We start from the raw sequence: 19,751 nt of genomic DNA, 5'->3' as shown, positions 1-19,751 counted from the left end.
TAAGTGTCTGAGATCAGATTTGAACTCAGGTCCTCTGGACTCCAAGGCTGGTGCTCTATCTACTTTGTCACCTGGTGCCTCCTCACCCCTGTTTTGTTGATGAACTCCAGGGAGTCAAGTGATTTGCTCCAAGTTGCATAGAGTTAAACTGGGATTTGAACCCAGGTCTCCTGACTCCAAAACAAGTCTTATCCGGGCTACACTGACCAGGTTCCCTCAGGTCAGGCCAAAAGGCAACGTCCAGGAGCTGCTGATACTTCCCTTACCAAGTCAAGAAAGAAACTGCAAGAGGAACCTGCCTCTTCCTTCTACCCCAGGCTCTGCCAAATCCCTGATGTGTGTGTGTGTGTGTCTGTGTGTGTGTCCGTGTGTGTATCTGTGTGTCTGTGTGTGTCTGTGCTGTGTGTCTGTGTGTGTGTGTGTGTGTGTGTGTGTGTGTGTGTATGTGTGTGTGTATGTAAAGGGGTTTGGGACTTTCATATGGGAAATACTTTCGACAGTATTTGGTCTCATTCCTCAACTCCAGTCTCTGATGGACAAGGAGAGTGACTGCAAGCCTTAGTACGTGATGGAGGGTTAGAAGCAGAATTTTATATCCAACCTAGCTAGCATAGCCCAAGGTGAGAGAGACCCCAGAGGCCAACCTGAACCTGAAGCAGAGTATCCTGGCAGTATCTTTGTGTTGGGTTCTGGGTCTGGGGTCAGGAACATCTGAGTTCAAATCCAGCCTCAGTTACTTACTTGCTAGCCAAGTCTCTGAACCTCTCTTTTTGCCTCAGTTTCCTCAGTTGTGAAATGGGTATAACAACAGTACCTACCTCAGAGTTGTTATGAGAATTAAATGGGACGATATTTGTGAAAGTGCTTAGCATAATGTCTATGTGAATTTGTATTCCTTCCCCAGACCCAAGAGCTTAGGACGTGGCCCTTTTTTGACAGATGAGGAAACTGAGGTCCAGAGGTGACTTGGCTAAGGTCACACAGGGAGTAAACAGTAGAGCCAGGATTCTCTGACTGTTCATCTAGCAGTCTTATCCCTTCACTACACCCTCCCTCTATTTCTGCTTTCCCTTCTAATATTTAGATTGGAAACAGAGCTGTAGACGAAACCTGACCCATTCCCTCGAATCAGACAGGTGCATCCCACCTGCTCCTCCTCTTGGGTGGGAGCCCACAGAAGAACAAGAGTCTTGGGGAGGGGGGAGAGAGGGGAGAAGGGGGAGAGGAGCCAAGAGGGTGGGGAGTCTGAAAGGACCCAGAAGCCACCGGAGAGAAGACTGGCTCCTTCAGCCTCATCCCTCCCTTACTTTCCACCTTGCCACACCCCCCTCCTCATTTAAGGGAGGGCTGAACTGGGCTGGAACTGAGTTGGCTCTGCAGGTGGTGGAGTGGGAGACGCTTTGGAGAGCTGGAGGATCCTTGATCAGGCGACCCCAGGTGAGGGAAGGGGAGACCTGGGCCAGGGAAGATTCCAAGCAGAGCCCTCCTCCTCCCCCTGCCCACCCCCACCCCCAAGACCCAGGCTAGAGGAGACCCGGGCCCAAGAAGGAGAGGAGAGACCCAGGCCAGGGGATTCCTAGCTATGGGAAACCTGGTCCTCAACTTTTTTTCTGTTCCTTATGTCTAAGAGTGAGCAGGAGAGAATCCTAGTAATCTTTAATAGTAAAGGCCCTGAGGCATGGATGATCTTGCCCACACGCAGGACAGATGATCCTCAATGTGCTATGATTTTTTTTGGGGGGGGGACACCAAAAGGACCTTTCTGGTCATAAATTTCATGCCCACCTGCCTGGGTAGATTTCCCCATTGCCCATTCACTCCTCGGACAAAATACATATATTCTCACTTCCCACCCACTTCCACTAAGCTGTTCTCAGTGACTTCTATTTCTCTCTGAACGACTTCAGAGAATTCTTTGGGGGGAAGGGGAGGCTTTGATAGGTGAAGGGGGGGTTGTTCCTGGAGAGGGAGAATCACTGAGGGAGGAAAGGACCATCAAACCATAAGGTGGTAAATGGGGAGGAGAAGCACACATCTCCCATTTTTGAATACAGATTCTTTACTCCAGAACCCCAGAATTATTTCTTTCTCCTTGGACCCTGGACATTTCTGGCATTGACTCAGGTGGTTTTCCTACCTGGAAAGAGATAGGGCCTGAGTAGACACCTGTGTATCCACAAGACAAGGAAAAGGAAGCAAGAGAGCTCTGGGTGAGATGGCAGAATGAACTATTAGCTGGAGAGGGGCATGGATGCCCACTGAAGTCACTGCCAAGGGGGGAGGGAGAAGGGGGGTTGTTGTTTTTTTTAAGCTTTTAAGTGATATTTCTTAAAAATTTTCTGGCCTGTTTGGGCACCACCGTGGGATGGGTTAGAGCTAAGGAGAATGGCGAAACTATGAATACTGCAGAAAGAACACCAGCCCAAGTGTCAGAGGATCTGTGTTTTAATCTTTCCTCTGAAACTTGTTCTCTGTGTGATCTTAGTCAAGTCATAACTGGACTTCAATTTCCTCATTTATAAAATGGGCAGATGGCCAGAGATCCCTTCTGGCTCTACATCTATGAACCTGGGATCCATTCATTAACCACCCTCCACTCTCCTATTTCCCATCCTTATCCCTCCCCTGTCAGAAATTTAGGAGGAAAGGATGGAGGACTAACTTCAGCTAAAGGAAGAAGAGATTTTAAGATGCATAAAGATTCTGGCAGAGTAGGTATCCCTGGGGCTTCTGGTGACTTCTCAAATTTGGTTTCCTTTTGGAAGTTTCCCAGGAATTTCCTTCTTCTCCAAAAGAGACCTGGACTCTTGTCGGAACTTTGCTAATTGATATGTTGTGTACTCCCGGGCAAGGCTCTATCTGTGTCTAGAAAGACTGGGGAAGGAGAGAGATGAAGAGAGATGAGAATAGGTAGGTGGGTGTGAAGAAAGTAAGGTAGAGAACTGAGGAAAGAGAAGGCCTAGGAAGGAAATAGACTCTGTCTCTGTCTATCTCGCCCTCTCTCCCAGGTGTGATGGTAGAATGAAATCATAAAGGCCATCACTGTGGTCACTTCTTTGGGACTAAGGGTTTGGTAGGTTAATAAGGACCTGCGTCATGGGTGGGTGGGGGAGATCATGGAAGGAAGGCTAGAGACATCAACTTTGACTCAGCCCCTGCTGAAAATCTAAAGAGCTCTGGCAAGGCCCCTTCCTCATGCTCATTCTCTTTAGTCTTCTCATCACTTTTCTCTCCCCTCCTCTTCCTGCCCCTTCCTCTGACAGGAGTGGTAAGCCTCTTAAGTTCTGGCCTCTGTTACCTAATCTCCTGTGTCTGTGGCAGACAGAAAGAAGCCTTGGGAAGGAGGGGGAAGAGGAGAGGGAGGGGGTAAAGGGAAACTAGTATGAGAATGGGGGGAAGAAATGGCAAGAAGGAGGACAAAGGAAAAGGAGAGAGAAGAAGAGGGAGGGGACAATGGAAGGCAGTTTTAGGAGGGTAGAAGCACTGAGATGACATAGGGATAGAGAAATAAAGGGAGAGGGTAATTGGGGGGGGAGAGAGAGAGAGAGAGAGAGAGAGAGAGAGAGAGAGAGAGAGAGAGAGAAAGAGAGAGAGAGAGAGACAGTCAGAGAGAGAGAGACAGAGAGACAAAGAGACAGAGAGAGGAAGGAGAAAATGGATGGAGGGACAGATGGGGCAAAGAAAGGGAGAAAGACTGGGGAAGGAGAGAGATGAAGGGAGATGAGAATAGGTAGGTAGGTGGATATGAAGAAAGTAAGGCAGAGAACTGAGGAAAGAGGTCTAAGAAGGAAGTAGGAAGGAAGGGGAGACATAGGAAGCAGGCAGGACATGGCCTGGACATTGGTGGGAGATGATGCCGAGCAAAAAGTACCAGCTTCTCAGATGGCAAGTCTCAGTCACAGGGCCTGGATGGGGCTAATCCAGGAAGGAATGTATATGCTTGCCAATGTTGGCAGTGGGGATCTGAGACCAACCTGCTGGGCTAGGCTTGGGGGAGAGACATGTAGCTGGAGTTGCCTGCCTCTTATCTCCTCTCATTCATCTCCCCCATTCCATATGCCTCCCCAACAGATTTTCCCTATCCCCACAATATAATGTAAATTCAGGAGAACTTTAACATTTTCCCTAGAATGAAGAAGTGTGGTCAGAGGTAAATCTTAATTTAGAAGTGGATAAAGTATTGGGGACCTGAGTTATGGTTAAGAAGAGGGAAACCTCTGGGAAGCACCTAGGAGTCTTTCTAGGAGTGTGTGGGAATCAGCTCAACTGGACTCTGAAGAGCGGATTGTTAAAATTTTGGTGGGAATATTTATACTTCGGAAACACTATACATCTGGGTTTGATCTGCTTTTTTGTTGATTGCTGATTCTAGACGTTAAAAAGTGATGGAGAAAATGTTAACAAAACAGATCGAACTTTTCAAAGGGCATCTAAACATTGATTAGTACACTCTTCTGTTTTATCCCCTTCCTGAGGCAGGACCAGGATACAACTTTGAAAACAGACTATCAGGGACCCTCTTTGAGTATTGGGTTTAAAAAGGTCCCAAGAGATCCTTGTTCTACATTCTTTCCAGGAGATTAGCATTTAAAGTATGATGAACACATTCCATTTAGATCAGTGTATACCATGGAAACAATGTAAAGACCAACAGAATACCTTCGGGGGGGGGGAGCAAGAATAGGGGAAAATTGTAAAACTCAAAATAAATAAAATCTTTTATAAAAAAAAATTCAGGGGCAGCTAGGTGGCGCAGTGAATAGAGCACGGGCCCTGGAGTCAGGAGTACCTGGGTTCAAATCTGACCTCAGACACTTAATAATTACCTTGGCCAAGCCACTTAACCCCATTGCCTTGAAAAAAAAAATCTAAAAAAAAAAAAGAATTCAAATAGTTCCTTCCCCCACATCCCTATTTTTAGAGTAAAAATGTCAGAGGAGAAGGTGGGGAAAATGTCATTCATGTTAAAAGAATAAATATAAATGCTGTTCTTAAAAAAAATAAACTATGATGAGCTGGAAAGGTTTAGGGTTCTTGAAGGTAGGCTTGGCTCTTTGGTCATGGGAACGGGTGATAATGTAATGTTTTGTCCTTCTTTCTCAAAGAAGACCATGATGTCAGGGAGATGAAGCCATGACATGCACATAAATTGGATTTAAGTGAGAGGGTGCGGTGCTAAGTCAGAAAGTCTCACTTTCTCCCCCAGAGCCATCTGGTTTCAGTGGCCAGATAGGAATTAGGATGACTGGAGATAGCCCTGGATGAGGGGCAATTGGATTAAGTGACTTGCCCAAGGTCACACAGCTAGTAAGTGTCAAGTGTCTGAGGTTAGATTTGTACTCCTGTCCTTCTGATTTCAAGACCAGTGCTCTATCCACTGCACCGCCTAGCTGCCCAGGAGTGGGTGATGCCAGGGAAGGGAGGATAGATAATCTAATGAGATCTGGTTTCCAAAGTGATCTTATTCCATGTCCACAATAATCCTGGGAGAGAGATACTATAGGCATTATTATCTCCTTTTACTGGAAGATACTGAATCACAGAAAGAACTTGTGTCAAAGAAAGAATTCGAACCCAGACCTCACCAGATTTCTTCTACATTTGCTCTCTCTATCACACTCTGCTACTCTTCAGGCATAGTTTATGCTGAGAGCATTAGGATGGAATACCTCCCAGATATCAGAGACATCTGGAGTTGAATTTAGGGACCAATGGTGGTCTATTGGGAAAGGCTCCAGGGAGACCCCCTGATCTCTCTCCCTCTCACACACTATGACTTTCCATAGGACCTGAAATTTTCCTTTCTTTGGGGTTCAGCATGGCCTTCTCCAGATTCCCCTCCACTACAGATCCCCCTGAAAGGGGAACTCAGACCATTGCTGGAGCAAGGGACAGGAATTTTGCTGACTGGTTTTAGGTTTGCCTCCTCTCTCCCTGAGCTGCTGGGAGGAGGGTCTTGGGAGACTTAGATCCAGGTCTTTTCTTTGGTTCTTTTCAGGGAAGAAGGAGGATTCCCTATTAACTGGCAGCACCTCAAGGAAAAGGTGATTGGCCCTTCCAAATGGACTGGAACTCTGCTCCGAAGACCTGGCTTCTATTGTTAGGTAAGTGAGGGGCCTGGAGGGAGAGCTAGGGAGTTCCCAGGAGCGGGGAGCCCACCAAGGTAAGCCACACCCTGGGAATTCTGCCTACACACCTCCAATTTCTATCACTGTTTCCTGGCTCAGGTGCTTTCCCACCCAGGATCTCATCGATAAATCATGTTACCCATCAGTCACTTGGGAGTATTGATTACATGCTGATTTCTCCTTCAGGTGAACACTGACACTGATAGTAGCTCTTTCTTTCTTTCTTTCTTTTTTTTTCATTATGAGTTCCCAAGAGCTACAAGGAATTTTTGAGATCACGAGAGACTATAGTCCAATTGTACCCCCTCCCCTACATATTTACCCATGATGTTTCAACTTGGGCACCAACCTGGGACCTTTCCTGAACCCTACTCTTTCTTCTAGTTGCTACTTTAGTATAACATGTATATATGTATATATTTATATTTATATATATGCATATGTATATGTCTATATATCCATGTGTATGTATATTTATACATATATGCAAAGACATGTGTATTTAGAGATTTTGTATTTATATACAGTATGTTATATTTTATAATATAGTATACCATGTCATATGACATGGTATACTATATATAAGAGGGGTAACATGGGTGATGGGGCTGGCCATGCACTTTGGGTCACTTCTAGTGACACATTAGTTCTGGACTCTCGCTAAAGAGGACACATATCTGGAGGCTGGGGTGTATGAGCCTTTGGAAGTGACCTAAGCAACTCCTGTGGCAGCTGTATTTTGTATATACTTTTGTAAGTCTTCATTGTCTCCTCTAATCAAATGTATATTCCTTGAAGGCAGGCATCGTTTTACTTTTGTCTGTGTCTTCTCATTATCTAGAATAGTGCTTAATAAATGGTTGTGGAATATTTGATGAGGGAGATGAGTTTTTTGGTGTAAGGAAAAGATCTTCTCAGTAATCAGAGATATCCAAACCAACAACATTTATTGAGCCTTTTACTATATGCTTAGCACTGAGGATATAAAGGCAAGAAAAAAGAAAGCTATTTCCTGCCCTCAAGAATCCTCTATTCCAAAGGAAGAGAAAAAGTACACACAAAAAAAAGGGAGATGAATGGGGATAAGGTGGGAAAGTGAATGTGTGTACTTCAGGAATAGTGGGGGCCCCCTCTCCTGATGGAGAAATCTGAATCTTCAAGGCTTGCCTGAGCACAGTCTGGTTTCTGCATCTGCTTGCTGACAAGAGGGTAGTCTCAGTCATGGGAGGTTCCTTAGGACCATTGATAAGATACTTCTTTTGTCCTTCTGTGCATGGAAATGGCCTACAATTCAACTCAGCAAACATTGATTAAACATCTACTAGGTGTAAGTAATAATTTCATAACTGATGTCACAGAATCATAAAAAAGTAAGGTAAAGACTCCATTTTACAGATGAGGAAACTGAGGGATACAGAAATCTACAGTCTTAGCTGAGCTAAACTTGAATGGTGTAGACATAGCTTACTTTTCAGAGTTTCTGCTTCCCAGATCTTTAGAGAGTGAACAGTAGGGAGCAAGACTGGGCTTATGGCAGCTTCCCTATGGCTCCAGAGGTTCCTTCTTGGCCAACAGCAGCCAGAATCAAGTGCTCTAAGGACAGATTTGAGAGTCTGCTCTTTCATTCTCTTAGCTATTCCATCCCATAGACAATCCTCACAAAGATCCACATATCAGACCTCCACATACTCAAAGGCAGCCATCGCATCCTCCTTGGGACAAACATCTCCATTAGAGTTCCTTCATCCATTTCTCCTATAACATGGATTTAAGGTCCTTCACTGACCAGTTGGTTGCCCTTCTTTGTATAGAGGCATTCGGAAGGCCAATTAGATTTGGACACAATCCTCTAGGTGTGATCTGACTAGGACAGAGTACAACCTCATAATAGTTTTATTTTAATAATAGATTTATATAACACTTTGAGAGCTTCAATGCACTTTAAATATTTTATTTCATTTCATCCTCACAACCTTTTGAGATAGTCACTATTATTAATCCCATTTTTCAGATGAGAAAGTTCAGAAGAATTAAATAACTTGTCTGAGAATCACACAAACTAGTAAGAGTCTGAGATAGGAATCCAGGTCTCCCTGATTCCAAGTCTGACATTCCATCCACTGTGTTGTTGCTATGCCACCTTGTTTCTTGAATCTATGAAGCCTAACATTGGATTAATTTTTTTTTGGCATGCCTTTCACATTGATAGGGCAGCTAGGTTTGCCACTGAATAGGATGTTGGTTCTGGAGTCAGACTTCAAATCTGGACTCAGACACATACTAACTGCAACCCTGGGCAAGTCACTTAACCCTGTTTGCCCAAGTTTCCTCATCTGTAAAAAGAGATGAAGAAGGACGTTACAAATCACTCTGATATCTTTGCCAAGAAAACCCCAAATAGGATCACAAAAAGTCAGAATGATTGAAAAACAATTCCATACAACTCACATTGCTGACTCATTGATCTTGAAGTCCACTAAAACCCCTACGTCGTTTTTCATGTTTCCCACATCCTGTACTTGTGCAGTTTTGTTTTTTGAATTTGTATTAGAATTTACTTTTATTCCTATAGTTTGATCTTGTTATATTTAGCCCCTCTTCAGTCTGCCAATATTTCTGTAGATACTGATTCTAACATCCAGCATGTTTGCTAGTCTTCAAGACTTCTACCCTCTGAAAATTTATTAAACATGCTCTCTGTTAAGTCATTGATAAAAATATTAAATAGAACAACTCTGGGCACTGATCCCTAGGGCTCTCTACTAGAGACCACCTTACAAGTCATAATGAAATTATCAATGACCACTCTTTGAGTTCAGTCATTCAACTAGTTCCAAGTCCACTTAATTATATAATCATCTAAAGCACATTCTCCATCTTTTCCTACAATAATAGCTCAAGATATTTCATTAAATATTTGATCATAATTAAATTATCTTGCCACCTCCCTGTTCTATCAGTTTAGTAAACCTGTCCAAAAGAAAAAAGAATAAAAAAGAAATAAAGATAGTCAATCTCCCTGATTCTCTGTGATCACTACTTACTTTTTCTGGGTGATCATGAATCTCTCTTTAATAACCTATTCTTTTGCATTGAAAATGCTAGCTAGGGGCAGCTAGGTGGCACAGTGGATAAAGCACCGGGCTTGGAGTCAGGAATACCTGGGTTCAAATCCGGTCTCAGACACTTAATTAATTACCTAGCTGTGTGGCCTTGGGCAAGCCACTTAACCCTACTGCCTTGCAAAAAAAAAACCTTATAAAAAGAAAATGCTAGCTAGCTATAGCAATGAGAAGAAAAAGAAACTGAAGGAATTGGAGTAAGAAAAATGAAATAAAACTATTGCTCTTTGCAGATGATGTATTGATATACTTAGAGAATCCTAGGGAATCAACTAAAACTAGTTGAAATAATTAACAATTCTATCCAAGTTGCAGGATAGAAAATAAGTCCACATAATTCAGCATTTCTATATTTAACCAATAGAGCCCAGGAACAGGAATCCAGAATAATTCCATTTAAATTAGCTGTACAGAATGTAAGATACTTGGATGTCTATATGGGAACTATATGAATACAATTATAAAACTCTTTTCAAATGAATAAAGTCAGATCTAAACAAATGGAAAAATAAAAATAATAATTGCTTATGAGTAAACAGAGACAATATAGTAAAAAATGACAATTCTGTCTAAATCAATCTATTTCTTCAGTACCATATCACTCAAATTATCAAAAATTATTTTATAGAGCTAGGAAAAATAGTAATGAAATTCATTGACAAGAACAAAAGGTCAAGAATATCAAATGAGGGCGTAGTTAGGTGGCGTAGTGGATAGAGCACCGCCCCGGAGTCAGGAGGACCTGAGTTCAAATATGTCCTCAGATACTTAATAATTACCTAGCTGTGTGACTTTGAACAAGTCACAACCCTATTGCCCTGAAAAAAAAATCAAATAAATCAATAAAAAATATGAAGGAAGGTGGTCTAAGCTATTCCAAATCTTAAACTATATTATAACATTGTTGGTTGGTTGATTTAGTTCTAGTTCTTTGTTTTTCAAGACAAACAAAATGACATCACTATGTTTGTGACAAATTACAGTTTGACTGTGGCTGATCAGACCAATAAGAGCCTGGAATGCTCTACCACAGGTTGGGCACAAATAGTCCATGTGAACACCAGGGGTATGTATGTCATGTTTTCTTTGAGCTGCTTCTGCCTTCCTCATAAGGTGCAACCCCCTCACTGATGAGGGAACACCATGCTGGGTGGTCTTATGCCAGTATCTCCTATGCTGTACAAATACTAAAGTTCTTCAATGAGACCTTCAGGGCATCTCAGTTTTGCTCCTTCTGACCCCCTTGTGAGCACTTGCCCTGGGTGAGTTCTCTATAAAATAGCTTTTTTTTGGCAAGCATATGTCTGGCATTCTAACAACATGTCCAGCCGTAGTTGCACTCTCTGTAGTAATGTTGGAATGCTAGGCAGTTTAGCTCAAGAAAGGACCTCAGTGTCTGGGATCTTCTCCTGCCTGGTGATCTTCAGAATCTTCCTAAGACAGTTTAAATAGAAGCAATTCAGTTTCCTGACATGGTGTTGGTGGATTGTCCAGATTTCAGAGGTGTACAGCAATGAGGTCAACACAACAGCTCTGTAGACCTTCAATTTGGTAGGCAATCTATTACCTCTTCTCTCCCATATTTCCTTTCGGAACTAAATAGTGAGCTAGCTTTGGCAATTCGAGTGTCAATCTCATTCTTAGTATGTATCTCCTTGGAAAGGACACTGCCAAGGTAAGTGAACTTGTCCACAGTACTCAGAACTTCTCAATTTCTGTAATCGATGGTTCCACATATGGATGGTGTGGTGCTGGCTGATGGAGCATCTATGTTTTCTTGGTATTAGTTGTTAGAGCAAAATGAGCACAAGTAGCATACTTTGTCGTATCTCAGCTTCAGAGGCTGCATTGAGGGCATCAGCATCTGCAAACATGAGATCATGCACCAACACTCCCTCCACTTTGGTCATAGCTTATAACCTTTTCAAGTTAAAGAATTTGCCAACAGTGTAGTAGCTGACCTTTAGGCCATGTTCATCTTCATTGAAGGTGTTTGGTAACATAGCTGAGAACATCATGCTAAAAAACATGGGAGCAGGGAGACATCCTTGTTTCACTCTATTGGTGACTGGGAAATCTCGAGCACATTGTCCACTATCCAGAATGCAGTCATGCGTGCTGTCATGAAATTGATGTACAATACTGATGAACTTCCCCAGGCAACCAAATTTTGACATAATTTTTCATTAACCCTCGAGACTTATATCATAGAAATATGGATTATTATTATTATTATTATCACTATTATCATCATCGGTTCCCCTTCATAGTGCAGTTTAGTCTTTCCCTAGATCTACAAATGTTGTATACAGACCTCTCTTATGTTCTTAGCATTTTTCCTGGAGTTGTTGGGTGGCAAACACCATATCGACTGTTCCTCTACCCTTTCTGAAGCCACAATGGCTCTCAGGAAGGTGACCAACTTCCACGTGAAGGATCAGCCTATTGAGAAGGACTCCAGCAAGAATCTTACCAGTAATGACTAAAAAAGAAATACCCTTGTGATTGTCACAGGATAATCTATTCCCTTTATCTTTATAGAGATGGAGGTTGGAGGTATCCTTGAATTCTTGGGGGATAACCCCTTCATGCCATATAACCTAGAAAATTTTGGTCAGTTTTTGGATGAGTAATGGACTCCCTACCTTGTAGATCTCAGCTAGAATAGAATTAGCACCAGGTGCTTTGTTACTTGAAAGGAGCCTAATGGCATTCAAAACCTCTTCTTTGGTTGGAACTTTAGCTAGGGACTGATTGACTTCAACTTGAGGTAAGTGGTCAATGGCTTCTGCATTGATAGATGATGGTCTGTTAAGAACACTATGGAAGTGTTGAGCCCATCTCTATAGGATCTAGTCCCTATCATTAATCAATGTGGATTCATCAGCACTGAGTAGATGAGATGCACCCATATGTCTTTGGACCATAGTTTTCAGGGCATCATAACAGCATTTTGGTTTGTTACTGTCTGCAAAAAATTAAATTTCATCTGTCTTCTTACTGAGCCAAAAGTCCTACATCTCTATAAGCTTTGCTTGGACTTTACTTTTAATGGAATTAAATGCTGCCTTTTTAGAAATGGATGAACTATCTTGCTGGTAAACCCTGAGTTCTCATTTTTCATTTAGCAGCTTCTGTATTTTCCTATCATTTTTATCAAATTAATCTTGGTGTTAGCCAGTGTTCTGACCTAGATGAGCAAATGTAGTGCTGTGTACCAGATCTCTGTAAGCTGCTCACTCCTTTTCTGCTCCACTGTTGCCAACTTTGTGTTGGCTCAGTTTCCCTACAAATTAGCAACAAGCTGTTCCATAGGTTTTTAACAGATTGTCATCAATCTCTTGATATTAATTCTTCTAGTATTCATTTTGCCTTGGGGCTGCCACTTTGGTTGAATATGAATATTTTAACTTAGGAAGGATGAGTTTGTGATCAGTCCAGCACTCTGCACTACATATTGCCTTTGTCACTCTCACATCTTGTCCTTCTCTCCTTGCAATCACAGTCTAATAGATGCCAATGTTTGCTACATGCGTACATCCAGGAGGTTTATTACATTTAAGTAAACCAAAGACAATGTTTGTGATGAGGTCATGAGATGCCTAAGTTTTCAGTAGAACACTGTAATTATCAAAGCAATTTGGTGTTGGCTAAGAAAGGGTGGTAGATTAGCGGAATAGATTAGATACATGATACATTGAAGTGAATGATGATAAATCCAAAGATCCAAACTTTGGGGGCAAAAAATCATTATTTCACAAAAACTTCTGGGAAAACTGGAAAATAGTATGACAGAAGCTAGTAATAGACCAACATCTCATACCACATAACCAAAATAAGTTCAAAATGTATATATAATTTGTACATAAAGGGATCTGATATGCCATAAACAAATTAAGAGAGCATAGAGTAGTTCATATGTCAGACCTATGAATAAGGGACGAATTTAGAATCAAGTAAGATATAGAAAGCATTATGAAATATAAAATAAATCATTTTGATTATGTAAAATTCAAAAGTTTTTGCACAAAACAAAACCAATACAACAAAAATTAGAAGGAAAATTAGAAGGAAATTAGAAGAAAATTGGGAATAAAATTTTGCAGCAAGTATCTCTGATAAAGGCCTCATTTCTCAAAGATATAGGGAACTGAGTCAATTTTATAAGAATACAAGTCATTCCAGTTGATAAGTAGCCAAAGGATATGAACAGGGAGTTTTCAGACAAAGAAATTAATGCTAATGAGAGTCATATGAAAAAAATACTTAAATCATCACTGATTAGAAAAATTCAAAATAAAAACCTCTGAGGTAATATCTCACAAATCATATAGCCTAAAATGACAAAAAAGGAAAATGATAAATAATTGAGGAGATTGGAAAAACTGGGACACTGGTGCACTGTGGGTGGAATTGTGATCTAACTATTTTAGAAAGCAATTTGGAACTATGCCTAAAGAGCTATAAAACTGTGCATACCATTTGATAAACCCCAAAGAGATTAGTTAAGTATTGGTAGTTAAGAATTGGAAACCAAAGGGATGCCCATTAATTGAGGAATGTTTGAACAAACTGGGATGTGTGATTGTACTTTAAGAAATGACAAGCAGGATGATTTCACAAAAGTCTAGAAAGATTTACAAGAACTTGCACAAAGAGAAGTGCATAAAAGCAGGAGAAAGTTGTACACAAAAGCAGCAATATTGTACAATGAAGAATTGTAAATGACTTAACCATTCTCAGCAATACAACGATCCAAGAAAATCCCAAAGGACTCGTGTTGAAACTTTCTATAAGTCTCCAGAGAGAGAACTGATATTGTATGAATACAGATTAAAATAAACTGTTTTTTTGCTTTCTTTCTTTTTTTTTTGGTTCAAGTCTTCTTGTAGAAAATGACTAATATAGAAATGTTTTACCTGACTGTATATCTATAAATTATATTACTACTCCTTCAGGGAGGGGGAGAGAAGGGAAGGAAGAAGAAATAGAATTTGGAACTTAAAATTTCTTCTTTTATGTTAAAAATTGTCTTAACATGTAATTGGGGAAAAACAAAATATGATTTTAAAAATGATCCATTCTTGGGGGCAGTTAGATGGTGCAGTGAATAGAGCACTGGCCCTGGAGTTAGGAGGTCCTGAGTTCAAATATTGCTTCAGACACTTACTAATTACCTAGCTGTGTTCATTCACTATAATATATCACTTAACCCCATTGCCTTGCAAAAAATAAACCCTAAAAAAAAATCCATTCTTGAATCTTGGTATAAATTGGTCTCACTGCTTTAGAGTTTGCAAACTCTTTGTCTCTTTAGAAAATGTGGAGAAATAGTTTCCCTTCTGCTGAATGGGTATTAAGAGTACTGCCTACCTCATGGGTTTGTTGTAAAATGTAATAGAAATATGGATTGTTATTATCACCATTATCATCATCAGTTCCCCTTCATAGTGCAATCTGGTCTCTCCCTAGATATTAGGCTAATGAAAATTTTTCATTTTTCTCAGGTTTCTTGGCAGTTTTGGTTTCATCTCAACATTATCCACATGAAGCCAAGGCCCTCCTCCATCCCTTGCTACCCTTGATTAACCTGGGTCTGAATCATCAATCCTCAGAGGATAATGTGAAGGGGTACTCCTCCTGGACAAATGTGGGTGCAGAGAAAACCATGTCACCACAACTAACATCTGGATCCACCTCTACATCAAGGGTTCAAAGACCACCTACTATGGGGGTTTTATCTAGTCTGAGTTCTAAATCTGGTCAGCTTTCTTCAACTAGGCCTCTGATCTTGCCTTCTAGTTCAGACCATCCTGCCTCCTACAGGTCCTCTGGATCCTTCCATTCAGCTTCCTCTGGATTGACTCCATATGGACCAGTGCAGCTTGCTGGCCCCAAAACAACAACCAAGCTTGGGACCACATCCATTGCTGTTGCCTCTGTCTCTGGGTCTACGGAACAGATGTTGATATCTGCGTCTCCTAGAGCCATTTCTTCATCCTCATCTCTTTATCCAAGACAGTCAATTGATTATTTAATATCCAAAGAGACCCCCAGGACTGAAAGAAATGCTAACCTTTCATCATTCTTGCATAGTCTTGTTATTGATAGACCTAGGGCTAACATGTCTGTAAGACCAGGGGAGCCTGAATCTAACACATCTGGATTGGTCAGGCATCCAGCTAGACTCTTAACTGCACTTACCACCATACCTACCTCTTCTGCTGAATCCAAAGGTCCTACACCACCTCAGGCATCCATATCTGTTTCCCCTATGATGGAAAGACCAGTGATGTTAGAGCACCCTTCTGCTCTGAATTCTAGCATAGCTGAAGCAAGGACCTCCTTGTATCTGACACTGGCTCCAAGTGACCTGGGGAATGACATTTCTACAGGTACCTTGGAGTCAGATACTTCCACATCTATTCCTATCACATCACCATCTACTGAGCTTTTATCATCAGTGGTACCTGAACTTCCTGATTTGGTTTCCCTTCATCCTACAGAGACTGAAGCTCCTTTCCCTGACCCTTCAGGACAGCCGGAATCTGAATCTCCGATACGAGATAAAAATCCAATGAATGATACTACTGTTTCTAATGTTTCCAATGGGGGCTCTGAGAGCTTAAGGGGTCCTTCCACCATTTCATCTCTGTTAACATTGCCACTACTATCTCCAACATTACATTCACCACCACCACCACCATCATCATCATCACTTTTACCATCACCACCAATGATGGCTTTAAGTACAACCCAGTCTAACACATCTGGAATTCATAGGGATTCCTCTGAGTCTACATCTACATCAACATCCACTGAGTCCTCAATCAACACCTCTAGCCTACAATTTTTTCATCAAACTACCCATCAAGAAGGATTTGAATTATCCATGTCTGATCCTACCAGATTCTCACCATCTGGATCTCCTCTTACTACAGCTTCATCAGCCCCACGGATAAACATTTCTGATGCAACCAGTGTGATAGAATCATCTCCCACCTCTTTGGTCTCCCTAGAACATTTCTCAAGCATTTCATCTGCCTCATCATCCTCAGCAACTTCAAGTGTTCATTTGACAGTTACCCCTACCATCACACCTTATCTATCTTGGTCACATCCTTCAATGACTGAGACTATGGACTCAGCAAGGAGCCCTACTTTTGTTGAAACTGAACTCTCCATGCCTTCTTCTTCTTCTGCTCAACATCCTTCACTACTGAACTCAGTATCCCTCTCTCCAAGTTATAACCAGGCATCTAGACCCTTGACTTTCAAAATCACCAATGAAATCTTCACAGATGTTTTCTATGATCCCAACTCCCTGGAATACAGGCTCCTGAGTGAAAATGTGAAAAATCAGGTGGGTTAAGCAGACCATTTTCATTCATTTTCTTTTTTTCTTGATTTTTGCAAGGCAATGAGGGTAAGTGACTTGCCAAAGGTCATACAGTTAATTAATTATGAAGTATCTGAGGCCAAATTTGAACTTAGGTCCTCCCGACTCCAGGGCCAATGATCTATCCATTGTGTCACTTAGCTACCCCCACTTTCATTCATTTTCATTCCATTTTTTCACTTATTTGTATATTTGTTCATAAGCTTTGGATGAAAATCCAGCAAAGACCAATAAGGAATGATCATATGTTAGAAGGAGAACCAGGAGGGATCAGTATCCCAAAGACCTAAAGGAAAGATAATATTAGGAGAAGAGATTGATTGACAGTGTCAAAGGCTGCAGAGGTCAAGAAGGATGAGAACTGAGAAAATACTTGATTTGGCAGTTATGAGATCATTGGGAATTTTGGAGAGTGTAGTTTCATTTGAATGAAGAAGTCAGAGCTCAAACTTCAGAGAGTTTAGAAGAGAGTAAGAGGAAAGGAAGAAGAAGCATCAATTGTAGCTAGACTTCAAGACTTTTAGCCATGAAAGGGAGGAGAAATATAAGATGATAATTAGTGGGGATGGATGAATCATTTGATTCAATTGAGGGGTTTTTTTGAAGGTGGGAAAGACAGATATATTTGTAGACAGTAGGGGAAGTAGCCAATAGAAAGGAAGAGATTGAAGATTAGTGAGAGTGGAAATGACAGAGGGAGCTATTTGCTGGAAAAGATGGGATGGAATGAAATAATTTGTGCATGTAGATATAATTTGTGCTTTGTCCTGAAAAGGAGAAGGGCCACCTCTTGATGTGAGACAAGGTTGAAAGAGGAGATAGTGGTGGAAGATATCTAAATGATGTGAAATGAGGAGAAGGGGAAAAGAAAGTGATGGCCTTAATTTTTTCCAGTGAAACACAAAGCAAAATTCTCAGCTGAGGGTGTATGTGTGGGGGCGGGGCAGGGTTGGGGGGAGGAAGCCATAAAAACTTGAAGAGGGATGAAAAAGATTTGGAAAAGTCACTGCAGTGAATAAAAGGTGAATTGATTGATTTGAGGGGATAAAGGGGTTGTTTTTCTGCAGTGAACCCATTCGGCAGAATTTTGTGATTACCTCTATGCATATGAATATGCATTTGTATAGGAGCAAAGCATGATTAAATGGTGGGAGTAATCCTAGGCTGAGATTTGGTAGGCTAAGATCATTGATAGGCTAAGGTGCCAAGGCATCTGAGAGAAGGCAGTATAGAGTTGAACTGATTTCCTGAGTGAAAATCATGAAGTTCCATGAAGATCTAGGTAGTGGATGATGGGAGTTATCCAAGGATGAAGTGTTGATAGGGTAGGCTTATTCACCAAAGAGTCAAGATAAGGAAGGGAGGAAAGTATAACTAGTTTACATTTTATGAGAGCATGATGAGGCCCTTGAATGAAGATAAAGACTTGGAGTCAAGACATCTGGATTCTAATCCCAATTCTACCACAAACTCACTGTGGGACCTTGGGCAAGCCACTTCATTTTGCTGAGCCTCAGTTTCTTCATCTACAAAATGGAGATAATAATGCATGTATGACTTACTTTGCACAGTTGTGAGGACCAAGTGAGATAATTAGAAGCATGAAACTACACAAATACACATGATTACTATTCTAATTTGACAGGCATAGTGACTCCTCTTGGGAGCTTCTAGCTGCTAGGAGGCAGATCAGATAAGCTTGTTTTTGTTTGTGTTCTCCAGCTGACTCCCATCTATCAGAGAGCTTTCTCCAACTTTGATCGAGTGGAAATCAGTGGCTTTAGGTAAGCCATTATTGCTCTTGACCATGTCTCCTTTATCTCCTTCCAATTTCCACTTTCAGATCATTGAAAAAAAATGATTAAGTGTCTAATATAAATTGATTTTCCTCTTGACTCTATTTACTTTCCCTACGACTTCAGACCAAAACACCTCTATGACTCCCATTTCCCCTATATATGTTGGTTCCTCCATTAGAATACAAGGTCTTTGAGGATAAGGACAATATTTGTTTTTGAATTTCTACACCCAAAATATACATAGCTTAGTGTGAGGCATAAGGTCAGTGATTTAATAAATGCTTTTTCATTCATTTGTTCTTTCCTACTATGTATATATATATATATATATGTGTGTGTGTGTGTGTGTGTGTGTGTGTGTGTGTGTGTGTGTGTGTGTATATAGAGAGAGAGAGAGAGAGAAAATTCACTTCACTGGGAAATATACAAAGATAATTAAGATGCTATTCCTGTCCTCAAAGAATATAATTTAGTATCAAAAATAAGTAATGCAGTAATAATACAGTAATACACTTAACTATATAGGATATTCCAAAAGTCAGTGCAGTTTTAAGCTTTAGTATTTTCTGACTTCATAGAATCTAGTATTCCTTTTAGGCACTTATGATTCAGAGAGTTCCAAAAGTCTTAGTGCAAAGCTTAAAACCTCAGAAACACTTCTGAACACCCTGTATTGTAAGTTAGAATGATCAGTGCATAAAAGCAATAAAAAATACTATGATGTCAAAAGAGGAAGAGATAGCTTCCAACTGGAGTCATTAAAGAAGTCTTCATGGAACACAACTAGACTCTTAACTCTCTTCTTTCTTAATGTCATTAGACATGGTTTGGAGTAGGAACTAGCTTTGTCTTTAGTCAGATTGGCGGGGGGGGGGGCAGGGGAGGATTATTTTACAAAATCTCTCCTAGCCCAGAATTATTCCTCTACCTCTGTGTCCCTTCCTTCTCTCCTCACCAAGCTTCCTTTACCATACCCAGAAGAAATAGTTTGGTGTGGTGAAATGAAGCTCAAGATATAAAGTCATGATACATGGATTGGAATCCTGGTCCTGTCAAAGATTAACTATGTGATCTTGGGCAAATCACTCTGTTTCTTTGTCTCTCTGTCTCTCCATCTCTCTGTCTCTCTGTCTCTGTCTCTGTCTCTATCTCTCTCCCTCCCTCCCTCCCTCCCTCCAATAGAAACCTTTGGCAATCTGATGAAGTCTATGAAACCCTGCCCAGAAGCATGTTTTTAAATACATGAAATAAAATTAATAGACTCACAAAGGAAATTAATTTGGAATAAAAATGAAATGTCTTC

At 40.9% G+C, this 19,751-nt stretch overlaps 1 protein-coding gene across 1 annotated transcript in view; it reads left to right on the top strand.

The window, feature by feature from the left end:
- Positions 1-1,374: 1,374 nt before the first annotated feature.
- The window catches only part of LOC141523097 (taste receptor cell protein 1-like), a 33,565-nt gene continuing 15,188 nt past the window's right edge, over positions 1,375-19,751 (top strand). Inside the window, exons 1-4 of the mRNA XM_074236373.1 lie at positions 1,375-1,437; positions 5,999-6,104; positions 14,758-16,613; positions 18,372-18,433. Coding sequence (XP_074092474.1) covers positions 6,062-6,104; positions 14,758-16,613; positions 18,372-18,433 — 1,961 coding nt within the window. The 5' untranslated portion in view covers positions 1,375-1,437; positions 5,999-6,061. The remainder of the gene's footprint in view (positions 1,438-5,998; positions 6,105-14,757; positions 16,614-18,371; positions 18,434-19,751) is intronic.

This window comes from Macrotis lagotis, chromosome 4 (genome assembly GCF_037893015.1).
Source record: "Macrotis lagotis isolate mMagLag1 chromosome 4, bilby.v1.9.chrom.fasta, whole genome shotgun sequence".
Taxonomy (NCBI): Eukaryota; Metazoa; Chordata; class Mammalia; order Peramelemorphia; family Peramelidae; genus Macrotis; species Macrotis lagotis.
The sequence above is the reverse complement of the archived record's forward strand: the minus strand, read 5'-3'. Positions and strand labels throughout refer to the sequence as shown.